This window comes from Aquila chrysaetos, chromosome 18 (genome assembly GCF_900496995.4).
Source record: "Aquila chrysaetos chrysaetos chromosome 18, bAquChr1.4, whole genome shotgun sequence".
Lineage (NCBI taxonomy): Eukaryota > Metazoa > Chordata > Aves > Accipitriformes > Accipitridae > Aquila > Aquila chrysaetos.
In genome coordinates this window covers 25,568,617-25,590,513 of record NC_044021.1, presented here as the reverse complement: position 1 = coordinate 25,590,513, position 21,897 = coordinate 25,568,617, and the positions used below count along the sequence as shown (strand labels likewise).

Here is a 21,897-nt window from a genome sequence, read left to right as displayed (position 1 = left end):
TCTTTGGGGGAGTAAACTCTTTTCTAGGCTGTACATCTTCTGACAGTGTGCATTTTCTCCTCCATATCTGCACTGCACCGTGTGGTCACTTTTAAAACCCAGCCAGTTTTCTCCGTGGGGAATATGTGGCAAATATCCTTTGCACGTTAAACTCCTATTCAGGTATTTCGTGGCATGTCTGAATTGCCTTGTTGTCAAGAGCGAGCAGTTAGTTTGATCTGCCAGGTTTAGTGTGTGCTTTTAGTGAGGGTCCCCAACCACGCCAGGACAGATTCACAATTAAATTGTGATCAGCTGCCCAGCAAACACTGATAAGCTTAAAATCAGAGGGGGAGGAATGTTGGCTGCGGGCAAGCAAGGTGCCAGTTGTATTACCCTCAGAGTTTATTGCCCTTCCTAATTAAAATCCCAAACAATCCCCACCACCGCCTGTGTCTGTAAACCTCCCGTAAGTGTGATGTAAGGTGACTCACTGTGACTGGGAACATGCACAAGGCAGGTGGTGCAGGCTGTTTGCGCCAAGCACAAGTGACGCTGTGGGTTCAGCAGTTGTTTTCCTTCTCTGATTATTTATTTACATTTTTTTGAATGACCTTGGCGGGGGGAATGACTGCTTACTCAACCCCATGTCCTTGCTTGCACTTCCACAGAGGCTCTTTGGAAGGTCCGTGGGATTGTAGACCTGTTTTACGCTCTCGGTCCCACGACATGAGTTACAAAAAGGCTTGTGTTTCCGTAGTGCGATGGGGCAGCATAAACTGATGCTCTTGGCCACCCTTCCCGTATGGGGAGAGAGTGGGCTGCAGCGTTTGGCTTGCAATAGCATTGTGTACTTGTGTCCAAAATACAAATTGTGCTAGCTCCCTGCCTGAATGTTTGAGAAATGAAGTCCTACCCTGCCGCATGGGCCTGACTGCATTTGATGAATTGGAGTCAGCGCTGGCAAAATGTAATTGCTCATAATTATGACAAATCATGCGCAATGCTCATGCTGTGAACTACAAAGCTTTTGTCCACTACCGCTTATCCAGCTGCTTAAAAAGCTCTCTTGTTAAAGTGCATGAAGCTCGAAAACAGCCTTCAGGATCTGGTTGTTCACATTTTGTTGAGGGCACTGAAAAAAATTTGGTCTATTTGAAGAACTTGCTTCTAGTCTCCAGAGTTTCTCCTGATGTGGGGGAGCAGGAGCTGGACTGCAGTACAGTGAGATGAAAGCAAGGATGGCTATTAAAAGGAAGTCTGAGCGTTGCTCTTGATCTGTGTCCTTGCTAAAAATCCCTACTGATGTTCATCCTTCCAGTAACAGCTGCAGGCATGTCGTTTCTCCTCTTTCTGTATTACCGGACAATCTATCTTTCTGGTTTTTTTGGTTTTGCATTTTCTGCAATAAGAAATCATTCCTTGTCTCTTTCAGAAGTGTTTTTTCAGCAGATGGTAAAAAAGTGCACACGCATGAGAGAGCAGTCTACGTGTTACTTCACCTTGCGTGAGCACAAAATTGCACGCACAAGAAGTAACTGCTGAGATGAATTGCCTTTGTTTTCCGTGCACTGTATTTGGTTTATGGTCAGTGCTGTCAGTGTGTGGCAGTCGTTTACAGAGCACCGCTGAGTCAAATATCCTAGCTGGATATTTTAAAAATGTTGGATACCTTCATAGCCACAGGCATTTGGAGCTGTAATTGCTGAGATAAGAGTGCTGCAGTTTGTGGGGTAGAGAATTTGATCCTCCCTTACAAGTACAGTGCTGCCACGTCTTGGCTAGGCACACTGTCTGCCCTCGTCGAGGGGAGTCCCAACCCACTCTTGAGCGTAAATCCTCTCTGAAATAGGTGGGATCCTCTGGCACTGCAGGTCTAATCACAAAGCCAAGTTCTTCTCAATAAATCCTCTTCCCTTCTCTTCTGTCTTCTAGTGTCAAGATGGTGCTGATGTGGACCAGTGGGGACACGTTCAAGACTGTTTACTTCATTTTGAATCAGGCCCCATTCCAGTTCTCCATCTGTGGACTCCTGCAGGTTTTCGTGGACATCGCTATCCTGTTGCAGGTTTACTTGTACGGCTACTACCCTCAGAAGCCCGCGTCCCACACTGCACACCCAGCCAGCACCAAGGCCCTGTGAGGCATTTAGCTGGACAGGTTGCAGGTCAGCGGCGCTGCGGAGTCAGCCATGGCAGCTCCTCTTCCGCTTGTAAATACTCCCGTGTTGCCGAGTTGAAAGCAGAAATGAGAACAAGGATTGAAAATCTGGCTGCACTTCCAGCTCGGGAGGTTTTATTTTAAATAACTTACTCTCTCTGTTTTCAGACTTAGCTGTACAGAACTGTTTCTTGGTGGGGGGAGGGGCACTTTATTTTTGCATATGTACCTATGAGCCTTATCAATTCACAAATGTTTGTATATTTAATCACAAGGGCTGGATGGTTTGTGGTTTTAATGCTATTTAAAAATGTTACACCACAGAAATTATAGGATATTTTGTCTGAAACTTTTACTTATTTATATAATATAAAGTCTGTATATTGGCAGGAATTTTGTGGCATATGCTAGCATTCGGTATCTCCACGATGCAGGAAGGAGTATTGAAGAGCAAAGGCAAGAGCTTTCTCTTTTCTTTAAGAAGGGTGTGCGGTGAGCAGAGGAGGTGAGGGCGGGAGGCCCTGCAAAGAGGCGAGCAGCCAGAAACGAACCAGTCGTACCCAGTGTAAACCATCAACGTGCCAAAGAGTGACTGGCGGGTGTTCACCCCCGCTGCGGGATCAGTGCGGCAGGCGGACACATCCAGGAGATGACGAAGGGGGTCTGAGTACGGGCAGTGCTGGAGCCACGTTTAGAGCAGGCACAGCCAGTCAAGCGGGCAGCCAAAAGGAGGAGCTAACAGGAGAGTGCAGGTAAATTAGGTAGCCGTGCTTCGAAACGATGGCGTTTGGGAACAGCCACTGCTCCTGCAGCTGTGCTCAGGGCAGAGCTGGGCTGGAGGATGTCTTCCATGGGGCCAGTATTGCCAGGCAAGTATTTCTAGATGGCGATTGAGCCACAAAGGTAGAAGCAACTCCACTTCCATTACCTCAGAAGGGGAAGTGAAAAAGTTTGAGACAGAGAAAAAGCCGTATCCTACAGAGTAGGACTAGCATCTGACAGCTTGATTTGTTGAGGCTGAGATTCATGTTCATGTTGTTTAATGCCAAACAAGAACCAGTTTGTTTCGGGGTGTTTCTTGCATTGACCCAACAAGGAAGGAGTCCCTGTTTTCCTTCTTCTGTTGCTTAAGATCCTCTAGGCTCTTAGAAGAATCAGCAGCCTGTACTTAGAGGGACTGAGAAAGCTGAAAGAGCAGAGAGTTTATTTATAAATGTCAATGTTGTCTATAATGGCTGTTCGCCAGCGTAGGTCACCGTGCCCGTTCTGAGAACGGCACGTGTCCAGCAGCTGCAAGCGGTGCGGACCCGCAGGGGGCTGCGAGCGAGCCCCTGGGCTCCTGCCAGTTGCTGTCATGAAACCGCCCTGCTTGGTGTGAGGCAGCCAGAGCAAGACGCTTAGTCCCAGCAACAGCTATGCCTGAGCTGCTTGCTTCTTCATGAGGCTCCCTCCCTGCTGCCGGGTGAATCCCGTCTGACCGCAGGCAAGGTGTTAGAGCTGGGACAGATTTTCGAGAACCATTTTTTCTCCAAGATTAGCCCAAGAGCTTATGTTTTCTTAAGGATGGCAGCAAGTCTGAGGTTGAATAACTTCAGTGTGTAAATCAGATACTTCCCCTACCCTGTTTTATTTGGGCATCTCATGATTTGAGTCTGGACTGTCTTCATCGGTGGCAAACTGTCCTCTGGAGGGGAAGCGTCAGCAGGCTGCAGCAGCGGTTGCACGACGCTCGGTTGGGAATGTCCGTCGTGGGACAGGGAAGAGCGGGCTGTCCCCGTGCTGCTGTACAGACTGGTGCCCCCCTTGGTGACGTCGGGGCTCCCACCGCACGTGCTGTTTGGTTTTGGAGCTGACATGTTGGTGGCGGAGGGCTGAGGCTCAAACCTGCGGGCAGAAGTCCTGCCCTGGGGCCGAGCCGTCCTGCCCGCGGTGGAAGGAAGGGCGTCCTCGGGAAGTCCCTCCTGCCCCGGCAGATCCGGTCGGATCTGCGTGAGTAAAGCGGAGCCGAGGAGAGCTGCTGTTTCCGAGGGCTGGGCACGGAATGCTCTGCCCGGGCACTGACTCCATGCTCTTTGTTCGATACCATACTCTCTTAGGCCTGAAGTGACCTTACGAAGAAGATGTACCCGGCATGGCAGACTATGAATGTTTTGTTCTCTTTTCTCCAATGTTCTGGTTGTATTACAGGAACATCTGGGCTTTTGTCTTTTTTAATTGAAAACTTACTTAACAGCTGGCTTCTCCGGTATGCTGCTTTAATGAGGATTGTATTTCTACTGTATGCAAACAAACACTTTCTTGTGTGTTTTAGTGGTCTGAAGGGTTTTTTTAATAACTTGTAATGATAAGATTTTTGTATATGGTGGTCTTTTTCTAACATTCTATGAAATGGGGATATAAGAAATAAACGGCTCTTAAGACATATACTTCTGTATGTTATAGCTTCACCTGGGAGTGCACACTTTTGGCCACCTCTTTGGCTTTGAATTACAGGTATTACCGAGAATAAAACAACTGTTGTTTTTTCCTTTTGGGACTCTTTCCTGGGTGGTACCCAAACCAGTGAACTCTGCAGACCAGTCTCATTCACACCAGAGCTGCAAGTGCTGGAAGAGAAGCCAGTGAAACCATGTCTGAAGTCATCTTCTGTATGTGGCATTTAGCAAGGTAGGACTCTTGGCCAGGACTCTTGAACTTCATCTTGCAAGGTACTTTAGGGACAGGATGTTACAGAACTTTGGTTTTGTTCTTTTAATTGTCAGGAAGTATCTGTATCAATGATCACCTCAGAGAATAAGAAATCAATTACTTTAAATACATCTCTTTGAATGTATGGCACATTTCATGGCATTTATTTTCTCTGTCAGTTGCAATGGTTTTTTAAATAAATATTACCTGTTATATATAAATTGCAGTGTTGCTTGTTTTGTTCAGCTATAAGATGTGTGCTTCTTTACTCTTACTATAACTCGTCTTGTCTAGAGCATCGTCCGTAGGAATAATTAGCGTGCTTTTTCCTCCTGATGGGTGGGTAAGCACAAGGCGTAATTTGTCCTGAGGTCATGAGGCATGACAGGGATTCTGGATTTCTGCCCCCTGCTCTTCCATACATCCTGGGGTAAGCTTACCCTCATGACCACTTAACTCTTTTATGCTTGTGATGCTCACAGTAAAAACAAATGACTAACATTATTCTGTAGCTTTAAAAAACCCCTGTATCATGCAAACTGCATAATGAGGTCAAAGACGGGACACAGCTGAGGGACATGCTCTCGCAGCCTCTGCACGGAAGATGAGGAAACAGAGTGTGTCATCTCATGGCCAGCGGCAGTGCCAGGAGGAGTCTGGACCTCAATTACTCAACCGTGGTTGCACCATCTATCCCAAATAGCACTGGTGTTAGTGGCTGCTGCTCTGGCAGTCACGGAGGGGAAGCTAATGGTGGGACTGGCCCTAAATGAAACAACAGGGCAGCTCCTTCGGTAAACGGGAGCTCTCACAGCCACCTCTGGACGCCGCAGCAGCAGCCAGGGCAGCAGCAGGGCTTTGTCCTGCTGGCTGGGGCAGCGCTGGCCCTGTCCTCGGGGAAAAGCTCTCCCTCGGCCGCGCAGGGCAGGCGGTGCTCTGCTCTGCAGCTCCAGAGACACAGATGTCGTGGTTAGATGTTTGGGTGCATGCATCTACATGTGTAGTTAGATGCAATTAAAAACATTTTAAGACAAAAAGCAAAGCTCAGATTTGGCACGGGGTAGTAAGGCAAAAGTTGGCGCACAGATGCTGTTTGTTGAATTTGGTTGTGACCCTTAGCTTAGGCTTGAGCGCCGGGAAGGCTTCAAGGACCTGACGGACAGCTGTAGCTTTGCTGGTGGCTTTCTGTAACTGAAAGAAGACGTTAATTTGTAAGTCAACAATATGCCAATAAATAAGCACGCTGCCTGGATACCTGAGCCAACAGCAGTAAATAAGAGACAAGGACTAGAACAAAATGTGAGGCACACCCTGGAGCAGGGGCAGATCTCCCTGTAAACAGCCTTGTAAAGCAGCCAGGTCCCAGGCGGACGTCAGCATCTGGAAACGTCCCGACAGCAAACACGGACTTAGGACTTCAGACCCCCATCCTGCCCCTTCCGTGTCCCAGTTCATGTGGGTTTGGCTCTTGTCGGGGCTGGCTTAGCTGTGCTGCGAGACCCAGGGGCTTTGCTCAGCCTCAGATGGGGCGGCAGAACCACGCTGGATTTCTCTGCCCCTCAGCCCTTCCATCCGCCTTTCCTCTTCTGCCCCAAGGCTTCGTACTCCTCTAAGGCTGGAGCTTGTAGGTGCCAGACCCCTGAGAGCCAAGGATACTTTGCCCCCGGGAAGCATCTGCTGTGAGGCTGCCATAGACCGTGTCTGTTCTGGCCTCATGAGCCTGAGACAGCAACCTCTGTCCAGCTTCCTGCTGAGGGCGTGATACCAGTGTCGTCTTGTTCTTGCAATTAGTGCTTTTTCTTAATTGAGGTTGCTATGAGGTAGGAGATGGCTGTGCGCGTGTGCTGTATGAGCTGAAGGACTTGTGTTTCACTTTTTGTGCCGTTCCCTCTAACTGTCCCTTTACCAGTTACTGCATCCGTAGCTCTCGAACCATTTTCAGATGATTATTGTTGCCAACTGCCAGAATTTTTATGTCCTCACGTGCTGCTGCCGAGATGGCTGTGGAGAAGAGGCGGCGTTGCTCACCTGCGTTGAGTCTCTGTGCCATAGGAGAGAGGAGTTTGTTTTTTTTTTCCTTGGGGCAAAACCAATGTGCTACCATCATGAAGCACTAGATTGTGTTTCAAAGAAACAGGTATAACAACCTGCTGGCACCAGCATGCATGCAGACAGCAGCATAGCATTTATTATAGTTAAGAGATAAATGGCCTTAAATCATGTGTGTGCTGTGTCGAAGAAAAAAACAACAACCACCGTACACAATAAAACCAACACTTCTCCAGCAGCTGATCAAAAGTAATGAGCATCACCCATAACAACAGCTATGCTGGGTGAAACTTGCTCTCCTCTGAGTATCTTTTATGTCTGGCAATGTGTGCATCACAGCTTCCAAAAATAATTTGTTTAAAAGGTTCCTGGTTTATATTTGTTTCCTCATCTGTCATCTCAATAGATAAAATGAAACTTTATTAAAAGCTGGGCCTTGACTAACGGGCATAATGAGTGGGTTTTGTCACTTCATTAAAACTCTGTGCGTGCTGGAATTAATTACGTGCCTTTTGAAAAATACAAAGAACTCACTATTGTAGGACAATAGGAACTTGATGGAGCACAGCAATAATACAGCATGTGTCATCAGTCTGGTTTTCTGCACAGCTGCTGAGCTGCAGTTAGCTGTCCCGGTGCTGGGTTTCCATGCTGTGGGGCCAAAAGCAGCATTCATTCATGGTTATTTGCTAGCAGTGCCAGCGTGAAACTCTTCATTCTGCAAGGATGCCTACTCCAACACGGCTCTTCTAAGAGCAAGTACTGCTGCTGATCATTCGTGGGCCTCAGCACCTTGAGGGGATGTATTCTGCACCCTCCGCGTACACGAGCCGTGATGACTGCATTCACCCCAGAGGTGCAGCGCTGAACAGCACCTGGTGTGCATGACCCAAAAAGTACCACGAAAGGTGAGCTTGTGGGTTCACCTGGTGAATCTGTCAGGTCCCACCTGAAGACCGAGCACCCGAATGCCACCATAAAATGTACTGCTGCCCCTCAGCACCATGCCACGCTTTGCCCCCACACGCTGCTCACTTTGCTGGTTTGCATTTAGCGGCTGCAAAGCTGTATCCCTGATGCCAAAACTTAATAAGCCTTAATGCAAGAAACGCCTGCATCGGGATTAAAAAAAAAAAAAAAAAAAAAAATAAAATCTCTCATGACTCACAGCAACCCAGTGCTGGTGTTGCTCTGCCAGGAGCCTGAGTCAGCCCCAGCACCGTCCACCAGCCCTTGGCTCTCCTCGCCCGGCACAAGGAGCGGACGCGCTCCCGGAGGCGGTGGGCGCGTACGGCTGCGTTCGGTTTGCTCGTAGTTCGATACGGGGGGGTCTGGAGAGCCGGAGGCAGCCTGCGGGGTGGGGGTCGGTTTTGCTGCCTCCATCTCTCACCAGCGAGCCGTGCGCGTAATGCGCCTGCTGCTGCGAGCTGTGTAAGCCGGCGCGGTGACCCCGCTGCGCTGCTCGGGGCTGTCTGGGCTGGCTGTGGCTGCAGAGGAGCAGCATCGGGGCTGCTACGGGCCACGGGGCCAGCGGCACGGGACCCTGGCTGGAGCACCGGCACGCGTGGCTTCACATCAGCACGGTGAAATACCACCTCCTTCCCCGCGCCCGAATCATCAGAGACGAGCATTCAGCAACAAAGCTCCTAATTTTTATTAAAATAAAGTGTAACCTTTTATTTTCCCTTGCTCCATTCCTATAAGGAATGGCTTAATACAGGAGTTTGCTATTATCAGTGGTACAACATACGCTGAGGCAAAAAAAAAACCCCGAAACCAGACAAATCCCATCTTCAATACATCAGCTTTTGTTCCCTTCCTCGCAGGAGGAGAATACGGAGGGTGACGCTGCTTTAATACAAAGGGGGGGCATCGGTACAAGAGGCAGTTGTGCTCCATTTCCCCCCATCCCCGATGGTACCCCACCTGTACGAGCGCTGGAAGACCCACACAGCGCACTGACTAGGACCAGCTACGCAGCTCCTCCGGGGAGGGGGCTGGAGAGCTCACGGGGCCGGCATCAGTAAACAAACATGCAGATACCACCATATGGTTCATTTTCCCTTTAAATTGACTTCAATCTTTTGAGAATTAGGAAGAAGAGCCAGAACAATAATTCTCATTTTTAGATGACAGGATTGTCTTTTTCTTACTAGGAAAAAAAAAAAAAAAAAGAAAAAAGACTACTGGTAATGGTGCAGCTCGGGCCAGAGCCCCGTGAAGGTGCCTCATAGACTTCTCCGGGTTTGGACTACTCCTGTTTGCACGACTGCAGTCAGTGAAGCCACCACCGCTGAGGAAGAGTATGCAGAGCTGGGAGTCGCTGCTGGTTTAACATCACCCTCCCCTTCTCGGGCTGCGTGTAGTTCAGGTTTAGTTGTCCGTTAAACACATTTTTTGATACGTGAGAGATGGAAATAGTTAACAGAAAGTGGAGAAATGGCATGATTTGTAAAGATATTTGTTATATTCAACTGTTAGCAAAGGGAAAAAAACCAAGTTAACATTCAGTACCATAGTCGGGAAGATTGTCTATGTTTATTTCTGTCGAGGGGCTAAGCTACAAAGCTTAGGGTGGTAAATACGCATATTTACTAAATAATGCATATCGCGCTAGAGCACAAGTCAGAGCCGGCATCTGGCAGCCCAGGCCGCGCTGCCCGATCTGTAGAGCAGACAAAACCAAGCCCCTGCGAAAGCTGAAGGGATATTCCTGCCCTTCTCTTGCCCTCACACCTCGGCTTGTCCGAGGTTTGCGTTCCTTGGCGGAGCCGCCGACCCCCCCCCCGCCGTGCGCGGGGCATCGCAGCACGGGGAGCCCCCTCGTCCAGCCCCTCGCGCGTGGAGTGTCACCCAGTGGGGAGGAGGCGGCACGCCGGCTGCTCCGCCGAATGGCACCCTGGCACGGGCTGTGCTTCACGTTACGTTCTCCTGGCTGGCTACGTTCAACGGCTTCTCCTTGGAGGTTGCCAAAATTACCTGCTCAATAGAAAAGAAAAGCCCTACGAAAAGCGATGGAGCAGAGCGGTACTTGGTAGAGTTTCTAGGGGCACTTTTCAGAGGGCCCTTAAGATCAGAAGTTGGTCTTTAGAGACAACCTCGTGTGTGTCTGCCCCTCAGTTACGCAGTTCAGGAGGTTCTTCTTGCAGAACGGATCCCCCCTTGTCCACTGCTTCTTGTGCTGCCAACGTAGGTCTTCAGCTGTTTCGAGTTAACAACTCCTCTTGGCTTCCCGGTCCGCCGCGGGCTGACCCTCCCGCCCAGCAGCATCTGGTGGGAACGTGACCCCGAGCCCCCGCGCGCCGTCACCATCTGGGGGTTTGGTGCTCTCTTCTCCCTGGCGTACCTGCCTGGTTGCCGCTCGTTGCTGCTGCTCCTTCAGCTCACTGTAGGAACGGGAAAAGGTATGAAAGATGGACGTGACCGGGAAAGCCATCAGCAAAATCCCGCTCAAGATACTGCTCAGGGCTACCACCTGTCCGGGGATGCTACGAGGCACCATGTCCCCGTAGCCAACAGTTGTCATGGAGATCACAGCCCACCAGTAACTGGTGGGGACGCTTGTGAATTCTTGCTTGGCTCCCAGTTCGCTCTCAGCCAGGTACACCAGCGGCGAGAAGAGGGCCATGGCGACGCAGAGGAAGAGCAGGAGGAGCCCGAACTCCCTGGTGCAGCGGCGGACGGTGAGCCCCAGCGTCTGCAGCCCCAGCGAGTGCCGTGCCAGCCTCATCACGTACAGGATGCGCAGAGCCCGCAAGAAGCGCAGCACCAGGCCCACTCGTTCCAGGTACTTGTTCCCGGCTCCCCCGCTGGGCTTGCTGCTGTTTTTCGTGGAGACCATATCCACCGTGAGAGAGATATAGAAAGGCAAGATGGCCAGGATGTCGATGATGTTGAGGGGGGTTTTCAGGAAAGCACACTTATTCTCTGCCTGGATGGATCGCAGCAGGAACTCAAATGAAAACCACGCCACGCACACCGTCTCCAGCACAAAGATGTCGTAGCACTTCCGCGAGCATTCACCCTGGGGAGAAGGGGAGCAGGGAACACAGAGAAGGGGGAAGAAAAAGATTTAGCCGGGGAGCGAACCGAAGAAACAGAGAGTGGCAGTTCTTAAAGGAAAGCACCATGTGAAATCGATACGAATCGCGAGGTACCAAAGTAAAATCATCGCTGCTAAGAGCGGCTGGAACGGGTAACTGAAGCCAGAGCTACCAGCTACGTGTTTGGCTGCAGGACAGGTCAACGACGCTCAGGAGCATCCCGAGCCTGCCAAGAATTTGGTGCGATGGTATCAGCTGTCGGCCAGGGAGCCCGCTGCTGAAAGGCCAGTGGCTCACACCTCGTTTCTAACGAAGCCTTTAACACCCTTTAGAAAGGATTAGTACAGGATTCACGGATTTTAATAAATGAGTGATCCCTCCCTCCCTTCCTGATCAATAATAAATTGCTTATAAATGGCTCATAAACACCTACAGCATTTTATGTTATGTGCTTGGAGTCATCTTTAATCTATTATTCAGAGAATGTAGATCATTTTTTATATTGCAGTGAACATTTATTAACACACTAGCCCTATAGTCAAAAGCTTATATAAAGTACTGTTAAATGTAGGTATTTCTAAAAGAAAAAGTACCACAAGAGTAAAGGGAGGGCCCGGAGAGATAAGCATTTTTAATTGCCTCACCTGTAACAACTAATGACCACGAAGCCCTCCCCAAGCCTTCTGGGGCACTGGAAGAGGGGCTCTTCCCTGCAGGCTCACTTAGTGGAAAATATACAGAGAACTCTGGTTCTTCAGTTACGATGCCTGTAAACAAACCAGCCTTGGCGCATTGGAACAGCAATAAACAATAATGCTGGTGATGACTGCTCTTGGATTCTTAATTCTACAGCACAAATACGATGGCAATTCTCTGCTACATCACGGGTAGTAACACCAGCTGAATACTAATGAGCTTCTCTAAATAAACAGATTTTGATGTGGACAATTATAGGGCTAGCGCTGTTTCCTCTGTAAATGCTCATATAAAAGTGTTAATCCTCTGGGGGCTTTGAGCGGAAGGCAAGTGTATATTTATTTAAGGGAAGTGTATATTTATTCGGTGAGCCAGTTTGATTCTGAACAGTTCATGAAAACGCTTGTAAGCATGTAGGAGTCCATCCATGCCAGTGGGGTGTGTGACTCCCACTGCATGCCACTGGTATTAGGTACCAATGTGAAACCTCGTTTTGCTCGCCTATGCTAAATAATAGCAATAAAATATCACTCGAGTGGCGAGGCTGTGTCAAGCTGGTCCCCATTTCACCACTGGAGAAGCTGAGAACCTGGCACTTCTATGAACAGTTCTGCCCACATGCTCACCACAGGTGTCTTTTGCTAGGCAGAGCCAAGGAAATTTCTACTGCACAGCACCACTTCCTAACTTCATCCCTCTCTACGCGTTTATGCACAGGTTTTTCCCTGTTGTGAAAGAAAACAGCAAAGGAGAGATGAGACTTTCGCCCTCTTTGCTAACCACAGCGTTCCCCAAAATGTCGGGGAGCACCTGGACACATGTTTCAAGGGCTGCTGTGCTGCCGGCAGCAAGAGCAGTGTCATCACACTGAGTGAGTATAAAGCCTTGTGTTACCTCAATATGATAACCAAAATGCTGAGGCACCCTCCCCATTTCAAGCTTAAGAGATTGAGACAATGACTAAATGACTAAATAACAGGAAAAAAATTGTGACAAGGAATCCTGAGAGCCAGTGTTTACGGTTCTTCTATTAAACACGATGAACGGCTGTAGTGCCTTGTATTTATAGATTTTTTTTTTTTTTTTTTGTATTCCACTTTTCAATTGACATATGATGTACCTCCCACTGTCTCCCAGCGGGTCATGCTGATACGGAGAGAAAACTTACTTGTCCCATTGAAATTGCTGTCAAGATTTTAAGCATATTGCAGGGAGGAAGGATAATCTTGTTTTACTAGTGTAGTAGTTCAGATAGCCTGTCTTTAACTTCCTAATTTTGATAGGTGTGAAGACGAGAAGGAGCTGAATTTATATCTGCCTCACCAAACTAATTTGGTCATAAACAAGTATTTTTGTCACAATCATCACACATAGGACAAAACATTTTGGTTTTAGGGGCTTCGCTCCTCTCACAGCATAATTAAGCTGTCAGGCTCTCCCATCAGATACAGCACCAAGATGCTTTCACACCACCGCACAAATCTGGCTCTGCGGGCCAGAGCCAAAGCTCACAAAGTCAGCAGAAGGACTCTGCCCGTGCCACTGTAACTTCTCACCTTATTACCAAGAAACCAGCCATCAGACCGATACTGTCCCCGAGCCCTGCTGCCTGGGAACCTCTCATCAGGATATGCTTGATCTCACGCCTACGGGCAATGGTTGCAGGTGATCTGCAGCTCCCGATACTACCCTTGCACACGCACAAAAGGATCAGGCTGAGACATTAGGAAGACAACCCATACAAGAATAGCTATGGCTTCAGCAAAGCAGCAGCAATGGCAAGAAGGAAAAACCCCCAATATGCAAATTTGCTTTCTCCGAAAGGTACATCGCTACTTGGACCACCGCGTATGGAAACTAAGATGTAGCTCGCCTTAAGAGACCTATCTGGCAGGAAGCGTTCTGGATTCTGATGTGCATATATATAATTTTCGTGTCACTAAAAGTTTAAGGAAAGTCAGTGAAGCCTATAGAGAATTTAGCCTTGGAATAGACCTACAAAGACATTAAGGCGTTTAATAGCTAATTTGGCACCTAATTCCCCCGGCGCTCTCTATTTGGTGCATAAGGAAAGGGAACTATCCAAAGTCCTTCTGTGTATGAGTTTTGGTGTGGGAGCAAACAGGAGTGAAAATTGCTCCTCTTAACGGACTACCAGTGGAGATGACTTTCGGAAGACTCCATCTGCCCTCCCACACTCTGACATGTTTATCCTGTGTAGGTTCACAAACCTACAGCTTTGCTATTTACGTCTCCAATCTTCCTGCAGAACTACATCAAAAACGCAAGCGCGGGAGCAGCCTGGCAACCTTCGCTCAGCGGAGCACGAGAGGCTTGGCGATAGCTGAAGCTCGGGCCATCCAACACGGCAGAACCAAGCTGGCATCTTCGCCCATCACTGTAACGAAAAGCTGAAATATACTCCATCCAGAGCTGATGCTGGGCTCTGGCTTTTCTCCGCTCTTCCCACTAGCCACAGCAGACAGCTGACATTGTGAATGCCGAAATGTTTACTTTCAGTAGAGTGGGGCGATAATGCTCTGCTACACAGCGTTCATTTTAATGGGATGAAACGATCCCCTCTTTTAGCTAATGCATAATTATCTTCAGCAAAGTGCTAGTCTTTCCCAGTATCGTTATTAACCTATTGCAACCTGAACAAGCCAGGCTCTGTCCGAAGGCAGTCCTGAGAATAAGAGGGTCTGAACAGGCTTTTAGAAAACAGACCTGTGTGTCAATTAACCTGCCAGAGGCCTTTTTTTTTCACTAATTAAATGTCTTCCTGTCCCCTGGACCATGTTTCAATATCATCTAGGTATGACCTATAATTATCCTCACATGAAATCAAAAACAGTAACAGCAAAAACGTGTTTCATGCTCTTTGTGCTTTGCTTCTTTCAGCTGCAGCTGCTTCTCCTTGCAGATTTTCCCCCTTGATTACAGCATTGTAAAAAAAAAAAAAAAAAAAGGCAATTTTTCTCTTTCTAAAACTTTCAACTATGTATTCGAGTCCAAACGGATGCTGTAATTCTGCTTAGGGCTTTGAGGTTTTTTTCCATTCAAGAAAATAAAACAAAAATGCGCAGAAAGACACACACAGAGATGGAAAAAAGCAATCAAGAATTAATCAGCCATCAGAATAAGAGAAAAACAAGTCCTAACAGAATAGGATAGCATTCTGCCCAAAATAGGTCTGTATGAAATCTGTCTGTTCTCAAAAAAGATCAAGCTATACCAACTCATGGCCATAAACACGTACATTAACACCTACATACTCCTTTTTACTTTTTGTAAGCAAAATAGCTAGCTCTCATAATAACTAAGCAGATTTCTTCAGCTTGTAATCTAATGGATACATTCTTATGATCACATTTTCCTATCTAGCTTTATGAAACTGGGCCACAGGAAAGCTTTTTTTAGGTTTCATAACAATTTGATTTCTTTTTGTCTTTTAGAGGTCTAAACAAAAAATAGCATGAATGGCAGTCACAAAGGACACCCCCATTGCACTTTTCTAGTATGAAAAGACTAACATTCTTTTTTTTTTTAATGTGCATATAGCCATGCCATTAAATGAACAATATCTTTGGCTTTTGATTGCAAAAAGCAGTGGCATAATAAATATATATGTTGTTCTTTACAAGATGTATATGTTTATTTAGGTGTGTACATGTGTTTCTTTCAAACAACAAGTAGATTTTTTTTCCTGTGCAGAGATTACTGGAGTATGGGGAAATATCTGCAGTTGCACAGGATTTTGGGGCCATATACTAATGTCAGCTCAGGGCACAAGAAAATAAAAGAAGGAAGGTCTCAGTGAGTAATTCTATGCAGTCAAATTAAAGTGAATCTCCTTCACTAGGATTTATAGAAATTTGCTGTCAAAAAGCCAACCGCAGTATCTTTCTTCCGGAGAAACATTTTCTTTGCCAAAGGTTCCTTTGGCAAAAAGAAAATTACAAAAAGAAAAGCTGGTGTCACTCGAGTTCAAATCCAGCTGTACTCATTGCTCTGTATGGTCTGTCTAAAAATTGCAGGCATCTTTCAGAACTGTTTTGGTTTGGCTTGCAGGGTCCCTTTCACTGGTACTTCCCTGCACTGCGCCTCAGAAAAATTCTCCACTGTGTGTTGTGTGACTTCTTGACCCTGCCTTTGTCCTCTGGTCTCCTGAGAAGAAATTCTGACTCTCCTCTAGACTCTTGCAGGCTTTGACGCCATCTCCCCCCTCCGGCATTAGAAGATGTCAAAAGCCACATCACCTCTAACCGCCCCAGTTCTTGTGTTGCTTTGCACACACATTTTTTTATGGTCAGCAGCTCCACAGTACTTTCAAGGAAGAAGTTTCAGTGCTGCCCACTTCCCCCCTATAGTGAAGATTTCACTCCCTGTCAAAGGTGTATGTTAAGGAAAATAAAAAAAACCAAACATGAGAGGCATTGCATGCAAAAATGCTTACATAAGCTTTAAATCACGACATCTCTAAAATGGTATTTTTGTTCTCTTCCACTTGCCCCTTGTCACTCGAGCCTTTTGAGTCATGGATTTCAAGTGTTCCTCTGTGCCCATCGGATCAAACTCTTTTCTAACAACAACAATGTGGAACTTGAAATTCTGACGTAACCTGCGGACAAAGTCCCCGAGGCTGCTGTACCCGGTCTGCCCGCAGTCTGGACGCGGGGCTTCGGCGAGCGAGACAGCCCCCAGCCCAGCGGCTCGGGCTGCGCCCCTCCGACTGGGGCGTGAGGCTGAGCTGCCCGTTTCAATGATCGTCTGCAGGGAGATTCAGGGGACAGACACCCCACCACACTTCCAATTATTCAACAGCCCAACGCTTGGAGCACGTGCCCGGCTCGGGAGAGACCCAGCTCCTGCTCCTACGCCGGCAGGGTGGAAGCCTGCGCCTGGCTCTGTCACAGCCCGCGGGACCCCCCCAGAGCACTGGGTGCTGGGTCACCGCCTTCTCTCGTCCCAACTATCGCTGTGAAATGAAGAAGCCTTCCCCGAAAAAAATTCCTGCAAAACAGCAACGTTCCCAGAAACGTGCCTCCCCAACAAAACCCAAAGATTTTGCTCACACTGGCGCTTTCTGATGAAAAGCAATTTTCTGATGAAAAGTGATTTTCTGGTGAAAGCATCCAGCTAATTTTCACAGTAAGGATGAGTGCGTGACCCTTGCGATGCGACCGGCTGTTGGAAGGGCTGCAACACAGCCTGCCCTCGGGCGCAGGCACGCTCCCCTCGCCACTGACCACCTACAGGCTTGGTGAATGCAATTCAGTACATCTGCCGTTAAAGCCAGGGTCAGGCTGAACTCGCAGCCAGCCTGCTCCGAGTATTTCTTGCGCTCCTGAGCAAAGATGATTCAGCTACTGCACGCTCTGTCCTCAAAGCTGGCTGGCTGTGAATTCAAAGTAACGGTTTCTCTTTTTAAAGTCGCCAAGGGGCCATGAAAGAGCCCTCTGCTTCTGGCTGTACACACTTTGATCTCTAACTAGAGCTCAGTTTGTGCTTCATCTTCAGCCCAGCTGCTCGAAAAGGTAACCAGAGCCTTGCCTTCAGTGGGGAAGGTTGTCATTAACGGTTTGCAGTCATGTTACAGACACAAGACAGCTCTTGTACAACTGTTCCTGGACAACTTGTCTTTGTTGAAGAGACAGGGTAAGGAGGTGGGCAGGAGCTATACCTACTTTAGACTTACCTCTCTGGATTTCCTTTGATCCTGAGACAGCACAGCCCCAAATCACCACTTTTCAAAACCTCACAGCCTGTCATTTGTATTCTGCCAGTGACACTCCAGATAAACACAGAACACCGACAGAAACAAGGGAGATGCCGACAGCCTGGCAAATGCTAGAAGGTAACTTCGGGGTGTGCTAAAATCCATGGCCAGAGTCTAGTCAGCTTGTAAAATTACATGCCGTGCCATTCAGTTGCAGTCATATAGCCAAGGTGTTACTGAGATACAGCTACCTGCAGGTGCCTTGCCTTTCCGTCTCAAATTGCTCTTCTGACATGCAACTACAAAGCCAAATGGTTATTACGTTCATGGAAAGCTCAGAAAAGGGTCTGGGAGTCAATGGGAGGGAAGAGAAGACCACGTGCATGAGTTTACCCATGCGCTGTGGCAGCTTATGACCACCCTTGCAGACTAAATAGGTGGGAGACACAGATGGCACTCGTGATCCAGGAGGCTGCAGAGGGAACCAGCTGTGTTTCCAGAGTTCCTCTGCCCAATCCACCAGCAGCCTGCTGCTTTGGGCCATCTCAGCCCCAAACTGCATGACCAAAATTGGATACTGTAGGTAGGACTTGGGTTTCTAAGCCATAAATATTGAGCCTTGAGACCTGTTTAACTGTCACCTTTTTCCCTGCAAATGCCGTAGATGTCTTAACAGCTGGACTCTGCATGGATTTGGCATATACATCTGAATTGTGGAGAAAGACACAGACGCAGGGGATTCGATCACCTACCTACCAGGCAAGACCGTTGTTGTGATCCCAAGGCTGTCCTTCACCTCCCTGCCTCCTTCACTTACTGTCCCTGCCACATGCAGATATGTTCCTCAGTCCACTGTCCTGCTTCTTTTTGCCCCAGTAGAGTTGCTGGGAAGAAATGAAAGCAGGTAAGAAGTACTACAGATGCACAAAACGCCCTCTCATTAGTATCTTCTTCTCAACCAGCTTTTCTCACACCTGCATCCACTTTTAGCACACACTTCTCCAAAAGCAACAGTTTTTGTTAAAAGGGAAATGAATGTTATCTGGCTCTACTTTATGGAAAGCAACCAAGAACTAAAATCTGCAAGAAGCAAACATATAAAGAAGAAACCAGACCTTAAATACCTGTGAAACAGAACACCATCAACTTGCCTGATTTTTCAGATGCCTATCAGGAACAGCACAGTACCTCTCCCAGAGAGGCTGGAGGGGGTAAAGACATCCAACATCTTAAAACTCCTCAGACTCTGTGACTGTGGCTGGGAGCAGCTTGAGGGAACAGTATGTGCTCCAGCAGCCAGCTGGTACTATCTCCCCATCTGATCAAACAACACACCAGGAGAAAGGGGCTATACTGTAACTTAAGGAGGAGCAATGTACCCAGGGTAACATTTTCTTTGAGGATACTTCTTAAGACTCTGCTCCATTCTCACTGCCTAATGACCTCCTCATCAGCTAGTATTCCCTTCACTTTGTATTTCTTTGGTTTTCTCATGTTCGTAACCTGCTTCACTGCAATGAGTACACGCAGCTTCTCACAACCTGCGGTTTTCACCCTTGAAACAAGCCTTGACGCCAGTTCCTTCTTGCTTACCAAATACACACATGCTAAACAACCAACACTTGCATTTGGAGCTCACTGATAGGTCCCAATATATAAGTGAAGGATTCCATTTGTTCAAGAACCACCCATGTTCAACAAGGATGATGCAAACTGGAATGAGTTGGGAGAGTAACCCAACGTTAGTTGGGTTGGCTAGTGGAATGGAAAACCTATCATCTTAAAAACAGACAATTAAAAGCATTTGACTTGTTTACCATCATCAAGTGAAGGCAGAGTAGAGCCATGTTTGCTGTCTATAAATATACCAAGGGGATGAAGAGAAGCACTGTTTAATGGTGTGGTCAAATGCTCTCATTCAGGTCTACCTGGACCCCCCAAAAGTACTGCTATCTCCATCTGCTACCTGTCTGTTTACAGTCCACAGCTCAGCCCACGGAACGGGACATAGGGTCATTCCTTAATCCTCTTCAGTGCAAAGTCAAACAGAGTAACTCACTGGTTGGTTATGCTACAACAGCTGACTTCGTTCAGGAGTGGCTGGGAAGGGCAACACCATCACCTACGTAATGGCCATCAGCAGGCGAGGCAGGAGTGGGAAGGAGAAGGACCCAAGACGCTCAGTTTGCACTAGCTATTTGCAAAGAGAGCCCGCCACTAATTGAAAGGACGGTGTTGGCAGGAGAAAAACCAGCTACACCAGCTTTCAGAATCTGTACTCTAGAAGACACATGAGGTTCCAAAAGAGCCCCCTGCAAGAACAGGGAAGGCCAGAGACCTTTTAAGATGAAGCTTCTCAGTTTCTGGAAATGGTGGTGTGATGTGCCCACGACAACAGGAGACTGCGCTCCCCTCAGAGTCCCCTCCAAGTCCTACCTGTCCAGAATGTCCAACTAGCAAAGGAAACGATGTGCTCGATGCTGCTGGAGCTGGGCCTTGGCAGGGGGTCCGAGATCCCTACCTGGCTTGTCCATGGCTTTCGTCTGTGCCCGTGTGTAAGATGTAAGTAGGCTATTAATAATATTTAGAGAATTACAACCTATATGTACAAGAACAGGTTTGCTGCCATTTGTTTGAACGAATATTCTGAGTCAAAACACTGGTTTTGTATCTGGCGTCCACTTTGGCAATTTTACAACCTCTCAGTGCCATTCGGAAATTGTCTGAAGACGAACAGCTACACAGGAAGACACGGGTCCATGAGAACAAAGTATTGTATTTGAAACTCATCAACTCCCATGGCATTCAAGGCAGGACTTCACAGGCCACTGCCCATATGGCTTGCTGTCTGGCACCTTTGCCATGCAGCAGACCCCCCCTCTGTGGGAAACACCCACGGGTGACACAGCCCGACCTCAGGGGGCTGCTCAGCGCGAAGGAGTTATTTATCAGAGTCACTGCCACGGACAGAGGCAGGAACGCAGGAAAAAGAATGATGATTTCACTAAGCAATGGTGTCAAAGAACAGCTTCACTTTAGAAACACTGATGTTCTTAGTGTTTCTGAATAAAAATTACCTTGGAATTTTCTATTTCCAGATTTCCAGAATGTTTTTCTGGGTTTTGGCCCTCTTTTTTCGTTAAAACTGAAAGTAAAAAAACCCCAAGAGAATAGTGAGGCACCAGAAGCCTCTTTGCTGGCAAGTGTCCCCCTCTCCCCCTGATTTCACATGAACTATAAATCTTCCTCCTCAGCCCATTCTCTTTTCTAGCTCTGACAGAGGCATCATATCCCCCGAGGCTGGGAAACTACAATGCTTTTTTTAAAAATCCATTCTCTGCAAACCTAAGCAAATGCTTGATCCTGAGCTTTTACGTGAAGAAGCCCAGTTACCTTGAGAATTAGCAAATCTCCTGATTTCTGGAGAATAATCCTAGCTTGTATTTTCTATCCTAGTGCTCTGAAAACAAGACAGACTCGGTTCTTGCTTGAAAAAACTTGAGCAATGGCACTTGGCACTTACAGCACACCTGCTTATCATAAACACGGCAGGACTGCAAAAATAAAGATGGGGGATATCTCCCATAAGTGGCAGCATAAATCAAAACACTGCAGAAGCAGAGCGGGGCTGAGTCCTCGCCAAGGGCACTTATGTGCAGTTCAAACAGTTTTCCCAGGGAATGACAACACCTAGACCCAACACTTCCCTCTGAAAGGACCAGCCCAAGAGAGACAGGGCTGTGTTACAAAGCAGTGGCATTCCCAACGGTTTCACACCTACACAACCCCTGGGAAAAGATGATGCTGTGGTGGTACCTGGCTGTGCTCACAAATAGATGCAGACAGACAGTGCCTAGAACTGTGGTCTTCCTAAACCCAATGCCCTCTTTTCTTCTTCTCCTCAAGCTTGTCTCACACTAAAAAAGAATCTCAGCCTTGTTTTCTCTCTCTCTCTTACTAATTGTATTAAAAAGAACAACTGACTCCTAACAGCATTTAAAAGCATATTTTCCCTCTTATTTCCCCCAGTTTTCCCCTTCTTTCAATCCCTGTTTTAGAAGCTCTTCTCCTCCTCCTGCCTCCCACTCACTGCTGGTTCTATTTTACTGACCCACATTAGTTTTACTGGTTCCTGCAATCCCATACCCTACTATAAAAGTTGGGGGTGTCCGTTTTTTCTCTTGGAGAAAAGGAGGGCAGAGTCCAGCTTACTCTTCTCTTTCATTTTTTTACAAACCTGTTTTTTCCTCCCTCTCTTTCCCTTTATCCTATTATCTGAAAGCAAGCGAAGGATTTGCCTATGTTGCCTGTGGGTAGATTTGCTCTCCTGCTGGTAGTGGCTCAGTCGCAGCTGGCAGTCTGCTACCGCATTGCCCTTGCACTGAAATGCTGTAAGCTGTGCTCCTGCATTTGCAAAAAGTGGCTGAATTTTTGCAAGGTGGATCTGACCACTGCGAAACCCCGCACTCTCTCATATTCTTTCTGCTCAAGGCAACAGTAACAGTGTTTTCTGTGACAGTAGTGCAGAATATACGAACTGCATGACTTACCTTAAATTAGCCA

The 21,897-nt window shown here is 47.6% G+C and overlaps 2 protein-coding genes across 9 annotated transcripts in view; one reads left to right on the top strand and one right to left on the bottom strand.

Annotated features, from left to right (window-relative positions):
* SLC66A2 (solute carrier family 66 member 2) overlaps positions 1-5,048 on the top strand; it is a 67,663-nt gene extending 62,615 nt beyond the window's left edge. For all 3 annotated transcript variants that reach the window (XM_030041678.2, XM_030041677.2, XM_030041676.2), the window contains one exon: positions 1,915-5,048. In XM_030041678.2, the coding sequence (XP_029897538.1) occupies positions 1,915-2,122 (208 nt within the window). In that variant the 3' untranslated portion in view covers positions 2,123-5,048. The remainder of the gene's footprint in view (positions 1-1,914) is intronic.
* Positions 5,049-8,506: 3,458 nt separating this feature from the next.
* Positions 8,507-21,897, bottom strand: part of KCNG2 (potassium voltage-gated channel modifier subfamily G member 2) — a 61,859-nt gene continuing 48,468 nt past the window's right edge. For all 6 annotated transcript variants that reach the window (XM_030042093.1, XM_030042096.1, XM_030042094.1 and 3 more), the window contains one exon: positions 8,507-10,900. In XM_030042093.1, the coding sequence (XP_029897953.1) occupies positions 10,088-10,900 (813 nt within the window). In that variant the 3' untranslated portion in view covers positions 8,507-10,087. The remainder of the gene's footprint in view (positions 10,901-21,897) is intronic.